This window comes from Carassius auratus, chromosome 35, assembly GCF_003368295.1.
Source record: "Carassius auratus strain Wakin chromosome 35, ASM336829v1, whole genome shotgun sequence".
In the NCBI taxonomy this organism is placed as follows: domain Eukaryota; kingdom Metazoa; phylum Chordata; class Actinopteri; order Cypriniformes; family Cyprinidae; genus Carassius; species Carassius auratus.
This window is the reverse complement of record NC_039277.1, coordinates 19,158,131-19,172,908: the sequence shown is the minus strand read 5'-3', so window position 1 is coordinate 19,172,908 and position 14,778 is coordinate 19,158,131. Positions and strand designations below refer to the sequence as shown.

Sequence of the window (14,778 nt, the reverse complement as noted above, 5' to 3'; positions counted from 1 at the left end):
GGAGTAGAGGGACCAGCAGGTTTGGGAGGAGGCGGGAGAGGGAGGCTGGGAGGGAATACAGGAGACACAGAAGGTTCAGGGCTGGGCGGAACCAGCGGAGACACAGAAGGTTCAGGGCTGGGCGGAACCAGCGGAGAAACAGAAAATTCATAGCTGGATGGAACCAGCGGAGAAACAGAAAACTCAGGGCTGGGCGGAACCAGCGGAGAAACAGAAAACTTAGGGCTGGGCGGAACCAGCGGAGAGACAGAAGATACAGGGCTGGGCGGAACCAGCGGAGAGACAGAAGATTCATGTTTGGATGGAACCCGCGGAAATGGAGCAGAGGAAATGACTGGAGGAGGTAGGAGTGGGAGGCTGAGAGGGTATACAGGGGAATCAGGGCTGGACGGAACCAGCGGGGAAACAGGAAAATTAGGGATTAACTCCATAGACCAGTCCATCAGATCCAGAACTTGCTCCATACGATCTTCAGAGACTGCATACAGCTCACCCTCAGTCGCAGGAGTGTGGGCAGGGCTTTCCTCCACGCCCTCGATCTCCACGAGGACTCCCACGATGCACGGTGTTGCCGGCTCACACACCTGGTCAGTCGCGCTCTCAAGATCCTGTTCCCTGTCAGTGGATGGCTCGGGCTCTGCGGCTGCGGTGGGCTCTGGCTCCGTGCGGCGTGATGGTGGCTGGCTGGTCTCTGGGTCGGGAGTGGGACTGGCGAGATCCTCTATCGGGCAGACGTTGAAAGGTGAGCCATTTCTCGCCAGAGTCCACTCCACAAATGCGGCGAAATCCTCCCGAGGACCATCTTCGGACGACAACGCTCTGCACTTGGGGTTCAGGCTGGCGTTGTAGAAGGCGCAGAGCGCGTCGTCTGGGTAGCTGGTGGCATTAGCTAACAGAAGGAACCGTCAGGTGTGGTCCTCGAGAGAGCGTCCTTCCTGCTCCAGCATGAGGAGGAGGAATCCGGGGGTAGAGAGGGGATCCATCAACACTACGAAACAAAAAGGACTGTGAAAACACAAAAACAAAACGGAGGGAAAAACACGCAGTTTTCTACTTTCTTTTGGATCGGGTCTTCTGTCACGGTTTACGCTGCCGGAAGGAACATGGAGCCGAGGATAAACGAAATAAGGCTTTTAATATCCAACATAGGAGTTATCCAAACATGGATCACAGAGGAAGACACATGTAAGTAGCTCGTGAGTATCAAGTAGTGAGCAAGTAACAAGTTGGTAACAAGTAGACCCGACAAAACAGAACTGAAAGGACAAGGTTTAAGTACAAAGGATAATGGGGAAACACAGGTGGATGGAATAACTAAATTAACAGGGACATGGAACACATGAGGAAGATAATAGACACACCTGGGAACTAATCAAACTAAACACGGAAGACAGAAACTGGGTCACTGGGGCAAAAACACTAAATGAGTCCAGGTGTGTGACAGGTGTGATATGTGAACTCGTATTTTTTGTTTTAATGATGTGCCTTTTAACAGTATAAAGTATATTCAAAAACTAAACGAATCGTGCCTAAAAAGTGCACGCATCTAGGCTAATGTAAAGTTACATGATGAAGTCCATACTAGTGCGCGTGTGCATTTTGAGTGCGTTCTTTCAATGCATTATTTGGTGTATTCAAATGCATTTATGTATGCATGTGAATGATCACAAAATTCAAGATATAGGGGGTTAGAAAATGTATATATTTATATCATTTTTATGTAGTTAATCAATATCACAAGAAGAGTGCCATTTCAGTTTTTCTCCAAAAATCAGTTACTACAAACAATAATTTAATTACAAATACAAAATGTTGCAGAATAATGTAATATATGAGTAATAGCCTAAAGAACCTTTGGGCCAATTATAATCTGTCATTATAGAACCTTTTTAGCATAAAAGGTTCTTTGGAGTTGAATAAAGAACCCTATGGTATATACTGAACCCCAATGAACCCTTTTTTCTAAAGCCCCTTTCACACTGCACGTCGGACCCGCAATATTTCCGGAACATTGCCGGGTCGCCTTCTGTGTGAAAGCAACAACGTCCCGGAATTGATTACCGAATTGAACCCGGGTCAGGGACCTAGTAACATTGCAGGGTTCGACCCGGGACGAGCGCTGTGTGAACAAAAGCCAGATCTAATTCCGTATCGAAGTGATGACGCGTGTTATCGCGCGACTCTTTTACTGGCTGTTTTGGAGGAAGATCAACATTCGCGACGAAAACATATATGCAAACTGTAATGAAGCAGAGATCAGTTAGTTCCTCACTTTCCGTGCTGACGCCGAGATCGTTCGCTTGCTTCAGTGAAAGTATAACGTGCCTAGCGTTGTCGACTCGTACATTACACGTCACGCGCTGATGTCACGTGTCGTTACGGGATCTTCAAGGGCTGTGTGTGAAAGCACGCACATATACCGGGTCATCACTGGCAGTGTGAAAGTGCCAAATCTAGCGACCAGGGAACAATTGCAGGAACACTTTACCCCTGTATTTGCCAGAATGGCAGTGTGAAAGGGGCTTAAGACAGTTACTGCGTTTCTGGTCTCCAATTGTAGCTTTTAACTTTTTACTTGAAGGAATTCTTACTTCTAACTTTTAAACTTGATGACTCGAAGATTGAATGGTTACTCTGCACTCTCTCTAGATGTGGACAACAACATCTAATCCAAACTCAATCTTTGTTTTTTAATAACTGGTTTGAGAAAGTTTACCAGTTCCTCAGAAGGTCTTATTTTAATTTACGAAGAATTCTTATGTAAATGTAACTTTCCAGTAAATCCCAAATAATTCTCCAATGTCATGGATGCTATTCAGGTGAACTAGGGGGAAGTCGTGGCCTAATGGTTAGAGGGTTGGACTCCCAATCGAAGGGTTGTGGGTTCTAGTCTCGGGCCGGCAGGAATTGTGGGTGGGGGGAGTGCATGAACAGCTCTCTCTCCACCTTCAATACCACGACTTAGGTGCCCTTGAGCAAGGCATCGAACCCCCAACTGCTCCCCGGGCGCCGCAGCATAAATGGCTGCCCACTGCTCCGGGTGTGTGCTCACAGTGTGTGTGTGTGTGTGTTCACTGCTCTGTGTGTGTGCACTTCGGATGGGTTAAATGCAGAGCACAAATTCTGAGTATGGGTCACCATACTTGGCTGAATGTCACTTCACTTTTTAGACTAATTCCAGAACAGAACATGTAGAATATTGCGCATGCGCAACTGAACGACTCACTTCCCAAAACGACTCTTTCTTCCCGAGTCACATTAAAGACTCATTCAAAAAGACCGACCCATCACTAGTGCGCATGCGCGTCTCGCTATCTCGCACAGCAGGGTGTGAGACCATCGCCCTAAATTGTTTATTTTCGCTGGACGCAGTGACTGTTTTTGCTCTCCTGTTGATAGAAATATTGTGCCAAATCACGTCTAACAGAGTTCTCGCTCAGATGAAGATCTATTGACATCTGTTGTCGCTTTAAATCGTAGATAACGCGTGCTAAGACTGCTAAGCGCGGAAGCCGCTAACAAGATTCACATCAAAACCACCAAAACTGGACAGATTAAGCCAGATTCATCCACAGTAGGCATAGCAGGTATGTCTTTTCAACACCCACTTTCATATTTAAACGTGTTTAATTTGTCTCATTCATAAGTTTAGTTCAGAATTAACCGCTGCTCGTGTGCTAACATGTAGCATGTTATGCTAACACGCAGATCTCACGTTGTTTACATTCTCTTCAGCTCGTTTATACATCTCTGAGATCACATCCACTAGTTTACGACACTTCTACACCTGTATAAGGCTGAGATCACCTGTGTGAAGGATCACTGTGGTGTGAGAGACGCTTTATCAGATTAAACTCTTGGTAAACACCGTGTTTGGGCTGTCAAGAGTATTATTGACACTTTCAGTTCTATAAGAAGATTTATTTTACCTGCTTATATTTGTTTTAAACAACTTCAGGTGTGTTTACTTTAATGAATATTCACATTTAGCTTTAGTAAAACCAGTGTCCTGATATGAACCTGATATCCTGACATCATATTACTATTTTATAATATTTATATACACTGCTGTTCAGAAGTTTGGGATCAGTAAGATTTTTGTTAGTTTTTAATGAAGTCTCTTCAGCTCATTAAACGGTTATCTTAAATTGCTATAATATTTCACAATTTAACTGTTTTATGTTCTGTGTTTTTGAGCAATTAAATGCAGCCCAGATTAACTTCTTTAATAACACACACATATATATATATATATATATATATACACACATATATATATTTTTTTCTCATAATTGCATGATATAAACTTGCAGTTGTGAGTTATAAAATGGGAAATGTGTGATATACGTGAATGTATGAATTGTGATCAGACTTCTATTTTTCAGAATTAAACATAACTCGCAATTCTAAGAAAATAATTCAGAATTCTGGGATGCAAACTCAGAATTGCAAGAAAAAAAGGCAGAAGTTTGAGATCAAAAGCCACATATCTATGTCTATCAACTAATTTTAAATATGTTCAGAATCATCAGTTGCTCATTAATAATCTCAATTCTTCGGCAGGGGACGTTTGGATGGACCCTTCACTGGCCGCAGTGCATTGCTGAAACGAGTCTGAAGCAGCACACAGGAGACTCTCTGAAGCCTATAACCAGCGCAGGATGTCCATCACAAACCCCCCCACCAGTAACGACGCCTGTCTGAGCATCGTGCACAGTCTGATGTGTCACAGACAGGGCGGCGAGAGCGAGACCTTCGCCAAACGGGCCATTGAGAGTCTGGTGAAGAAACTGAAGGAGAAGAAAGACGAGCTGGATTCGCTCATCACCGCCATCACCACCAACGGTGCTCATCCCAGCAAATGTGTGACCATACAGAGAACACTAGACGGCCGTCTGCAGGTGCGACAGGACCGCATCCACACTCTTCACATTGAATCTGTGTGTATATACATCTCATATACTCTCTTCTGCCTTTAGGTGGCTGGTCGTAAAGGATTCCCACATGTCATCTATGCACGGTTGTGGCGATGGCCGGACCTTCATAAGAACGAGTTGAAACACGTCAAGTACTGCCAGTTTGCCTTTGACCTGAAGTGTGACAGCGTGTGTGTGAACCCTTACCATTACGAGAGAGTCGTGTCTCCAGGAATAGGTCCGTGTGATGGCTGTTTTAATAGTGTAGAGCTTGTTCATGATGGCTTGATTTAAGTCACCTGTCTTGTGCTTTCTTCCAGACTTGTCTGGACTCACACTGTCAGGCTCTGGTGAGTGATGCTCTATTGAAAAATATATAATAATATTTTTTAGCATCCAGTCAAACACGACGCATTACGGAAGCAGCGGTTTGATTTTGCCGTGCTGTAATGTGTAAGTCCGTGTGATTGTGTTCAGGTCCGTCGGGTCTGATGGTGAAGGACGAGTATGATTATGAAGGCCAGCAGTCTCTGTCCAGCTCTGAGGGACACATGCAGACGATTCAACACCCTCCCTCTCGCCCGGTGGCCCCGGAGGCCTTCAGCACGCCCTCCATGCTCCCGCCAGCAGAGGGCAGCAGCTCGGCCTCCACCTCCGCCTTCTCCAGCATCGCAGTGGGACCCACAAGTACGACACACGTCACAGTCCTTAAACACTCAGGCCATGCTGGAAAGCTTTCTCGTTTGTGGAGGAATCGTATTCTTGATTAGGGCTGGGCGCTATTCACACACCAGAACAACACGGAAACGAATGCGAAATACTGAGTGTGACACATTGAGCAGCTTCCTGTACATCTAAATGCATTCCCTGGGAAACTAGCTCATGTTCTTCTGGTTGCTACAGAATATAGACTTCAGCTGTAAAACGTAAATACAACTATGATTAGTGATGCACCATAATACATTTGTTTACTGAAACACAGAAAGCTGTCATTAAAGCTTTTTTTCAGACATGTTAGTTTTAATTGCACACAATGCAGTTTCAGTTTTTATATCAGCTTTTTAATGATATGTGTAACTATGGAGCACAAAAGCAGTCTCTCCATGTGTTGTGCGTGCAGGTGAACCTGATGTAAGTGTCTGGTACAGTGATGCACGCTCGTGGTGTTTGATGGTTTGTGTGTGTGTTGACGTGTGCATGCCGCCCTCTCTCCCCAGCTCAGCCCAATAGTGTTCTCTCAGGAAGCCACAGCAGCGATGGTCTGCTGCAGATTGCCTCTGGGACGGGGCAGGGCTCACAGCAGAATGGTTTCCCCCCCGGCCAGTCCTCCACGTACCACCACAGTAAGCCCTCAGTGAACCTCCACCCAGCAGCTCCTCCTAGAGTCCGAAAGCTTTTCAGCATCTCCTGAGCATGAGTAGATGTGATGTTCGGAGTCAGACGTGTGCTCTCTGCTCTTCTGTTCACAGACGCCGGCTCCAGCTGGACGAGGAACAGTAACTTCCCCCCCACCGTGCCTCCCCATCAGAACGGTCACCTCCAGCATCATCCGCCCATGGCCCATCCAGCACACTTCTGTGAGTGTCTCGCGCAGAAACACACTGAGCTCCAGTCTGGAGCGCCGCTGGAGGCTATGAGAGAGGCTTCGGCATCACGCTTAAACAGGGACTATATTACAATACAGAAAAATGTAAATACTAAAAAAACTTCATAGGGGACGATTAGTTAAATGAAATACAGAAAAAGTAAAAAAAAAATGCTTTTATCAATTCAGTTCACTACACATGAAAAAGTATTTCATAAGGCTCTATGTGTGTTTCATGATTTCAATTAATTGCACGTTTTTTTATTTAAAAAAAATAAATTTAACCCTTATGCGTTGTTGGAGATGTTTTCGTCCACTAGGGGGTAAAGTTGAGTCTTATTTTGGCCACAACTTTCTCTGCGTTTGAGCTAATGGTATTATTTCTGGTGACAAATCTTATTTTGACCCATATTTTGGGAAAATGCTTTGAAATTTTTCTATACTCCATATAACTCCATATACAAGCCAGAAACTAAGCCTTTTTTTGTACAGGCCTATCTAAAGGGTTAATGGTCCCACCTAGTGATCAACTGTAAAAATAACAAATGTTACCTCTTCCCAACAGGGAAAACCACAAACAATCAAAAGTGCATGATTACATAGTGTCATGGCTTTGCAATCAAAAAATGTCATTATAATGGAAGTCAATGGGGCAAAAACAGCCACCAACAACAAATTAGGGAGAAAAAAATGTAATCTAATGCTGCACAAAAACTAACAATGCATCAAAGCCAATGTTGCTACTAATCTTTGACATGCCCAAGACTGTTATAAAAAGTAAAAAAATCCAGCCACAATTATTTTTATATTGAAAAAGTTATTTTGTGTGTTTTTTCCCCCCCAAATCAGTGACATCATTTATGAACTTAGCAATTAAAGAGTTAAAATCTTAGATTTTTTTTAAAAACATTTGGTAGTGAATATGAATCTGACACGTGTTTACAGCAGTTTAATTGAGTGGATGTTTTCATCCCGAACATAACGAAAGGGTAGTGAATTTAAACAATCCACAAGGGTTAAATGGAGTCCAAAAAATAATAAACGGGGGGAAGAATTTAATTAAAAAGAAATTTGAAGACATAAACATAAATACAATAGAATTTCACCATTATGTTAATCACCATCCATCACAAAAAGGAAGCAAAGAGCATTACCATGTCTTATACACACACACACACACACACACACACTTTTTTTTTTTTTTACTGTTATTAGGACAGTAATAAAAAGGCAATGAAGGAGACTTTTTGTGATGAAGGACAGAACTCCTGTCATGAGGTGCACTCTTGCCATAATTTAATCTATTACTTTTCCTTTGTTTGTATGTAGTGATATATTAGTACATAAACCAGTTTCAATATGTATTTATTCATTTCTGCTCTAAGAGTTTTTCCTCAACAGTAGTATATAAGGGAACATATGATTATAATAATACAATACAAAATGTGAGTCAAAGATGAAAAAGGGTTTAAGTATAAAAACAATACTGCTTTAAAATTAATGTTTTTCTAATAAAAAAAAATAAAAGGTTTTCTGTTTCATGTTATTTTATTTTTTGTTTTTGTTTTTCTGAGCAAAAAATAAATATTAGACATTTTCCTCTGATTTACAGAAGATCTCCACTAAAATATCATTCAGGGTAACAAACTCGTCAGGCATATTTACAACAAAAGTCAATTTATGACACAAATTCCTTTCTCCCCAAATACTAACTAGTTATCTTACATTTTATAAATCCTAGGTTTAACCATTTTTTACTCCTTTAAAACACTGTTTTTATGTTTTAATACGACATGTCAGAATTGTGCATGTTGTTAGAATATCACTGAATCACAATGTAACATTGTTTCAACCAAATCTATTATTATTTGGAATCTTAGATGTGTAGACACTTGCATTCAATCTGCTTTAAATGGAAATAAAATCTGATTTAGTTATTTTTTAATGCGGAAAACTTAATGTCTTTGACTCATGTTTCTATTGAATAAAGCATGTCTTGATTATTGAAGCGTAAATGCTGTTTTGTAGCTGAACGTGTGCCACAGTCTGTTAACTACAGAGTAAAACAATCTGAGATTGATGATTTACATGGGTCTGTTCACACAGTTGTCCTTTAATCTGTTCATCTCTGTGACTCTGTCCGTGTTATTTCTCCTCAGGGCCCGTTCACAATGAAATCGCGTTCCAGCCACCGATATCCAACCACCCTGGTAAGAGTTTGATTCTGTCTCGATCTCATCTCGCTCGTGTTCGGGTGTCTCATGGTCTCCTGCTCTCGGGCAGCTCCAGAGTACTGGTGCTCCATCGCTTACTTCGAGATGGACGTTCAGGTGGGCGAGACCTTTAAAGTTCCCTCGTCCTGTCCCATCGTGACCGTGGACGGGTACGTGGACCCCTCCGGAGGAGACCGCTTCTGTCTCGGTCAGCTCAGCAACGTCCACCGAACGGAGGCGATCGAGAGAGCGAGGTAGAGCTGACGCCGTGCCCCTGGTGAAGCTGGTGATTACTGGGCTTGATCTGCTGTGTTGTGTCCTGTTTTCAGACTGCACATCGGGAAGGGCGTCCAGCTGGAGTGTAAAGGTGAGGGGGACGTCTGGGTTCGCTGTCTGAGCGATCACGCCGTCTTCGTCCAGAGCTACTACTTGGATCGTGAAGCCGGTCGAGCTCCAGGAGACGCTGTGCACAAGATCTACCCCAGCGCTTACATCAAGGTCAGAACGAGAGGGGCGTCTGGGGGCAGCCCTGACGGAGACATTTAGGGTTTTGAGAAGTTAAAAAATTAAGAAGAAATATTTGAGATAAAGAGAAATATTTTCTCTACCATAAGAAAAAAAAACCTCACAATTCAGGACTTCAGCTTTGGAAATGTATTGCCTCATTTATGGAAATACATTTAGTTAAGATACAAATAGTTATTTTTTAATGGTTTATATAGAAAAAAATTAACAAATAAAGGGGGAAAAATATAAAAAATTATTTTATATATATATATTTTTTTTCATTTTAGTTTAGTAATTTTGTTTGTTTTAATCATTTTTTTTATTTTTATATATATTTTAATAAAATATTTTATTTATATATACAAATAAATAAATAAATATTGTATAATTGATTTAAAGTCAGTTAAAAATGTCTTGGATAAAAATTGTCTGTATGCAAATTGTTTAATATCCAAGGTACACATTTCTAGTGACTGCATGGTTAATTTTCATATTTTTTCAAATTTGTTGAAACACAGTAATAATAATTTAATTAGAAGGGTTATATTGACCTATTAACATTTTGCTTGCATCTACATTGTAAATATATATTTTTGCTATTTTATGCTTTTTTTTCAGAGGTAAATTAATTACATTTTTAACAATATTTCAAGTGTAATTTATGAGATTTTTTTATTTTATTTTTGAATCCAACTTCTACCAAGGGCTAAAACTTCTGTTAATTATGACTAATAATTATGTTAGTTGGTAATAATAAATGGCCTGGAAATAGATTTCCTTTTTTATTTTTTTTTTATTTTTTTGATGTACAGAATTTAGATTTTTTTTTCTTTTACAGGAGCCCCAGACTTTTGAACTTCACTGTATATTTCCTGATATGAAATGCAAGATACATAAAACATTTATTTTGCAAAGTATTAACTCCAAAATATTAGAAATCTAGAGAGTTCTGCACATGTTCTATTTGGCGTGGAGCTGAGAGGTGTTGTGTCCCGCAGGTGTTTGATCTGCGTCAGTGTCACAGACAGATGCAGCAGCAGGCAGCGACCGCACAAGCAGCAGCAGCCGCTCAAGCAGCAGCGGTGGCCGGGAACATCCCCGGCCCTGGATCTGTGGGAGGAATCGCTCCTGCTATCAGTAAGAGCGCCATAAAGTCTATATCATCTCGTACTAGCAAATGCATGATGCTGATGCTGTTCATATGATTTGTGCAGGTTTTATTCATATATATCTGTATATCTGAAGGCTTCTCTCTTTTGAGAGACACTAACTTACCGTATTTTTCAGACTATAAGTCGCACCTGAGTATGTGGCATCAGTCCAAAAATACATCATGATGAGGAAAAAACATCTATAAGTCACATTTATTTAGAACCAAGAGAAAACATTACCATCTCCAGCCGCCAGAGGGCGCTCTATGTCTTCAGTGTTGACTACAGGAGCACTGACCAGCATAGAGCGCCCTCTGGCGGCTGGAGACGCTAATGGTTTGCAGAGTTTTTGCATTCACATTACACACTGCATGAAGCCTCATTTTCAAAAATCCATTTAATAGCATAGACATCTGTGTTTTAAAACAAAGTTGCTGTCTAAATAAGTGTAGTTCTGTTGTAAATCAGAGTTATAAAATAACTATTTATAAAATAAAGGTAATTGAGAGTTTAAATGAATTCTGACTTTTTTCTTTCAGTTGAGTTTTTTTTCTCTCAATTTACAGATTTTTTTTTTATGTTTATCAGTTGCAAGGCATGCATTTGAAATTGTGAGTTTTCATCTTGCAATTTTTTTGCTATTTTTCAGAAATTTGACTTTGTCATATTTACTTTTTTCTCAGAATTATGATTTTATGTCTCTGTTGTTCTTTCTCTGTTAATCCTGTTTTTGTTTTTTTTTTGTCCAGAATTCTTTCTTTATATCTTGCGATTTCTAATTTTCTCTGAAAGAATTATGGAAAAAAAAAAGTTACTTCATCTGACAAATAATTTTTGGTTATTGTGAACTTAACTCTCTCAGTTCTTCCCTCAGAACTGCTTTTTTATAAAAATTTACGTCTTGCAATTTGTACTTTTTTCTTAGAATTCTTAATCGTAAAATTCTGAGGTTGCCTCTCGGGATTGTAAGGAAAAACTAATAATTGTGCAATTAAAGAATTCACATTTTTCAGTACTTTATTTTTATTAGATGGTGGAAATAAGCTTCCGTAGCTCTGAATGTGTTTTGGTGTAAAGTGCATCATGTGTTATCACCGATTGACTCAGTGTCATCGCTCCTGCAGGTTTGTCTGCGGCCGCTGGAATCGGTGTGGATGACCTCCGCCGGCTCTGCATCCTGCGCATGAGCTTCGTCAAGGGCTGGGGTCCGGATTACCCCCGACAGAGCATCAAAGAGACGCCCTGCTGGATCGAGATCCACCTGCACCGTGCGCTGCAGCTGCTGGACGAGGTCCTGCACACCATGCCCATCGCTGACCCCACGCCGCTGGACTGAGACCAGACCCTGGACCTCACAAACCCAGGACCGCCGACCTGTGCGGACGATGCCGAGAGACCGTTACGGTTCAGAGGTCAACATCACGGCTGCGTTTATTTCATTTGCTTCTTCTGTTTTAGCCCGTGTTCTAACATTCAGACCCTGAAGTGCACAGGTCCCAGTGTTGTAGTGACACTAAAGCTTCAAAAGTGTTTTGCATGAAGATGAGGTGCATGCTGGGAGCTGTTAAAATGAATTTGTTCTTAGACCCTTGCTTCCTGCTGTTCTTCACTAGTCACTAGAGTCTCCCATCGTGTCTGAACCGAGTCCGTTTCAATCAGACTGTCAGATTTCACTTTTATTTCCTACTTTGTTTTGGTCTTCATCTCTTGATGCAAACCAGAGTCTCTCAGGCCGAACGTTTAAAAGCTGCTCTGGAAGACTGACGTACACCTGAACATCATGTGACATCATTTCCTCTCTCGTGAGTCGTGGCGTTTGGGTTAAAGCGGTTTGGGTTCGGACTCACGGTTGTATTAGCAGGTGTTGCATGTACAAAAGATGTGTTTTCTTTCGAGCTTCTCACTAGTAGCTAATAAGCTGGTTGACGTTTTTATTTTGCAAGTTTCTCGCTGCACTCTGTTATCAGTCAAAGCAAGATGTGTTAACGGTTAGTTTAGACTCATTCATCTACAAGCAATAACAACCAGTTTCTTCTGAATGCTTTTTTTTAGCCATTTATTTGTTTTAGCACTTTATGTACTATTTTTTTTTTCTTTTACATCTTTCAGTTTCTCTTCTTTGCAGCCTGTGATTAAAAATTCAGCTCTTTTACAGAAAATAAATTTGGTTTACAGGAATCATAACCAGAAATTAAAATGTGCTCATCCTCAGATCACCTAAGATGAGTTTGTTTCTTCATCAGGTTTGTAGAAATGTAGCATTGCATCAGTGTCTCATCAACGGATGCTCTGCAGTGAATGGGTGCCGTCAGAATGAGAGTCTGATAAAAACATCACAATAATCCACAGCACTCCAGTCCATCAGTGAACATCTGGAGAAGACAAAACCTGAAACACATCCAGCATTAAGATGATTTTAACTCAAACACATAGAGTCTATAATCCAGAATAACACTTGTTGTTGTCTCTCACAGATTTGTTTAGATCTGTTTAAACGCTGCTTGATCTGTGCAGATTTCTCTCCTGATTCAGACCAGAACACTTTTTCACTGGAGGAAGTGTTATTATGGATTATAGACTCTATGTGTTTGAGTTAAAATCATCTTAATGCTGGATGTGTTTCATCTTTCGTCTTCTCCAGATGTTCACTGATGGACTGGAGTGCTGTGGATTATTGGGATGTTTTTATCAGACTCTCATTCTGACGGCACCCATTCACTGCAGAGCATCAGTTGATGAATCACTGATGCAATGCTGCATTTCTACAAACCTGATGAAGACACAAACTCATCCTGATCTTGTACAAGTATTTCTTTGACACATTATTGGTTTAATGCAGCTTTCACAGCTGGTCAAAGGTCACAAGGGCTCCATTTGATCTGTTTCTAAAGATCCTTTCACAGGAAACGGATTAATTCACTCTTTTATACCATTTATACCACACGCCTCTGATGCCTGAGATGATCAGTTACTCATATAACAAATGATGGCCATGTATGGATATGAGATGAACTGGAAAGGAGTGTTTTGATGTGAACGTTTGAAAGCCATACGACATGAATATGATGGGAAATAAGATCCAAGTATTCTTCAGAGATGGTGTTTTCTCTATAAAATGACAGATTTACTCTAGACGATCACGTCAGCCTTGCGTGTCTCGAAGAGAGTTTAGATGACGGATCAAACTTCTGTTGAGCCGAATTCATATTCTGTTTAAAAAGAAATGAGAAATTTCTGAACAAGAAGAGAGCACTTGTGAGAGCATTTTCTCAAATAGCTCGTACTTTTAGCAGGTAATCAAATACAGTATATTATTAAATTGATTTTGAAGTTTTGTGTGTATCATACTTATTCATCTTCACAGAAATGTGTTGTTTTTTTTGTGCTCGGGCTTTTCATATCGGAGCAAAATCTCTCTCAGACTCCAGTCAACATGAAACCGAATTATTGCAAGTAGAAAAAAAAGGTATGTTTAGGTGAGGTCTTCTCATCCAAGCAATTTCATTTTAATGAAATATTACAAACACAAAACTATATATTTTTTTTCATTAGTGTAATGTGCACTGATGAAACAATTCACAAAAAGAGCAAAAACATATTTAGAAAATATTTGCTAAAAGATAGTGTTGGGTTAGAAGATTTTTTTTTTTTTAAACAATCCTTATGACAATTTCATATAACGTATTTGTGAAGAAACCTTTTGTTTTAATTTAAATTTAACCATTTACTTTCTCCGAATGTTACCTGATCTGCACAGGTGAAAGACAATACTAATTATTTTTAATTTATTGGTTAGAACAGACTTTTTGTTGTTGTAGTAGAAGAGTAGGCTACTATAGAGCATCACAGTCCCGCCCACAGCCCGAGAGAGCTCTGGTGCCGGAAGTAAATTTCCCATTCATTTCTCCCGTTGACTTTCGGAAAAATCCGTATCTAAAGAGTTTTGGAGCATGTGTGAGGATAACCAGCTACGCCTGAACTCATAAGCATATAACATATCATTTCGAGTTAAAAAAATTAAGAGAAAATCCAAAAAAAAGTCACAAGACTGTGTAGATATTTTCATTTCGAGCGCAGGAACTACTCATCCCATAAACCACCGCGCCTCATTGAATTCGACTGAAGCCCACAACCGCGAACGAGCCTTTTGAGCGACTTCAAAATCTGATGACGGTTGCCCGCGCGAACTCTTTCCTCCAGTGAATTTTATTTTATATAGTGAATGTGCAGTAATAGCAGTTCTTTCAGTATTAATTGTGTAAAAAAATAGTGTTTTATATAGGTATTGTGTATTGATTTTTATATTTATAATCGTGTATTTTATATATTGTGTGCGTGTGTGAATTGAAAGTGGTTAACGATAACGTCAGCAATATGGTGCAGTGCTTTGTACCTGACTGCAATCA

The 14,778-nt window shown here is 40.5% G+C and overlaps 1 protein-coding gene across 4 annotated transcripts; it reads left to right on the top strand.

Annotated features, from left to right (window-relative positions):
• The first annotated feature begins 3,291 nt into the window (after positions 1 to 3,291).
• LOC113054765 (mothers against decapentaplegic homolog 4-like) lies at positions 3,292 to 12,556 on the top strand. 4 transcript variants are annotated; one of them, XM_026220552.1, is made up of 12 exons: positions 3,292 to 3,587; positions 4,564 to 4,901; positions 4,980 to 5,154; positions 5,237 to 5,266; positions 5,394 to 5,603; positions 6,134 to 6,259; positions 6,386 to 6,493; positions 8,661 to 8,711; positions 8,791 to 8,968; positions 9,044 to 9,212; positions 10,220 to 10,358; positions 11,497 to 12,556. In XM_026220552.1, the coding sequence occupies exons 2-12, from the start codon at positions 4,662 to 4,664 to the stop codon at positions 11,706 to 11,708; spliced, it is 1,638 nt and encodes a 545-aa protein (XP_026076337.1). In that variant the 5' UTR covers positions 3,292 to 3,587; positions 4,564 to 4,661; the 3' UTR covers positions 11,709 to 12,556. The 4 variants fall into 4 exon arrangements, with proteins under 4 accessions (XP_026076337.1, XP_026076335.1, XP_026076336.1 ...); XM_026220550.1 differs by having other exon boundaries at positions 8,785 to 8,968; XM_026220551.1 differs by having other exon boundaries at positions 3,292 to 3,588; positions 4,561 to 4,901; positions 8,785 to 8,968.
• The last annotated feature ends 2,222 nt before the right edge of the window (positions 12,557 to 14,778 follow it).

Excerpts from the sequence above, each read along its gene's own strand:
- LOC113054765 (XM_026220550.1), top strand. The coding sequence starts at position 4,662 with ATGTCCATCACAAACCCCCCCACCAGTAACGACGCCTGTCTGAGCATC. Across the intron at positions 5,604-6,133 it reads CATCGCAGTGGGACCCACAA|CTCAGCCCAATAGTGTTCTC; the intron begins GTACGACACACG and ends CTCTCTCCCCAG. Across the intron at positions 9,213-10,219 it reads ACCCCAGCGCTTACATCAAG|GTGTTTGATCTGCGTCAGTG; the intron begins GTCAGAACGAGA and ends TGTGTCCCGCAG.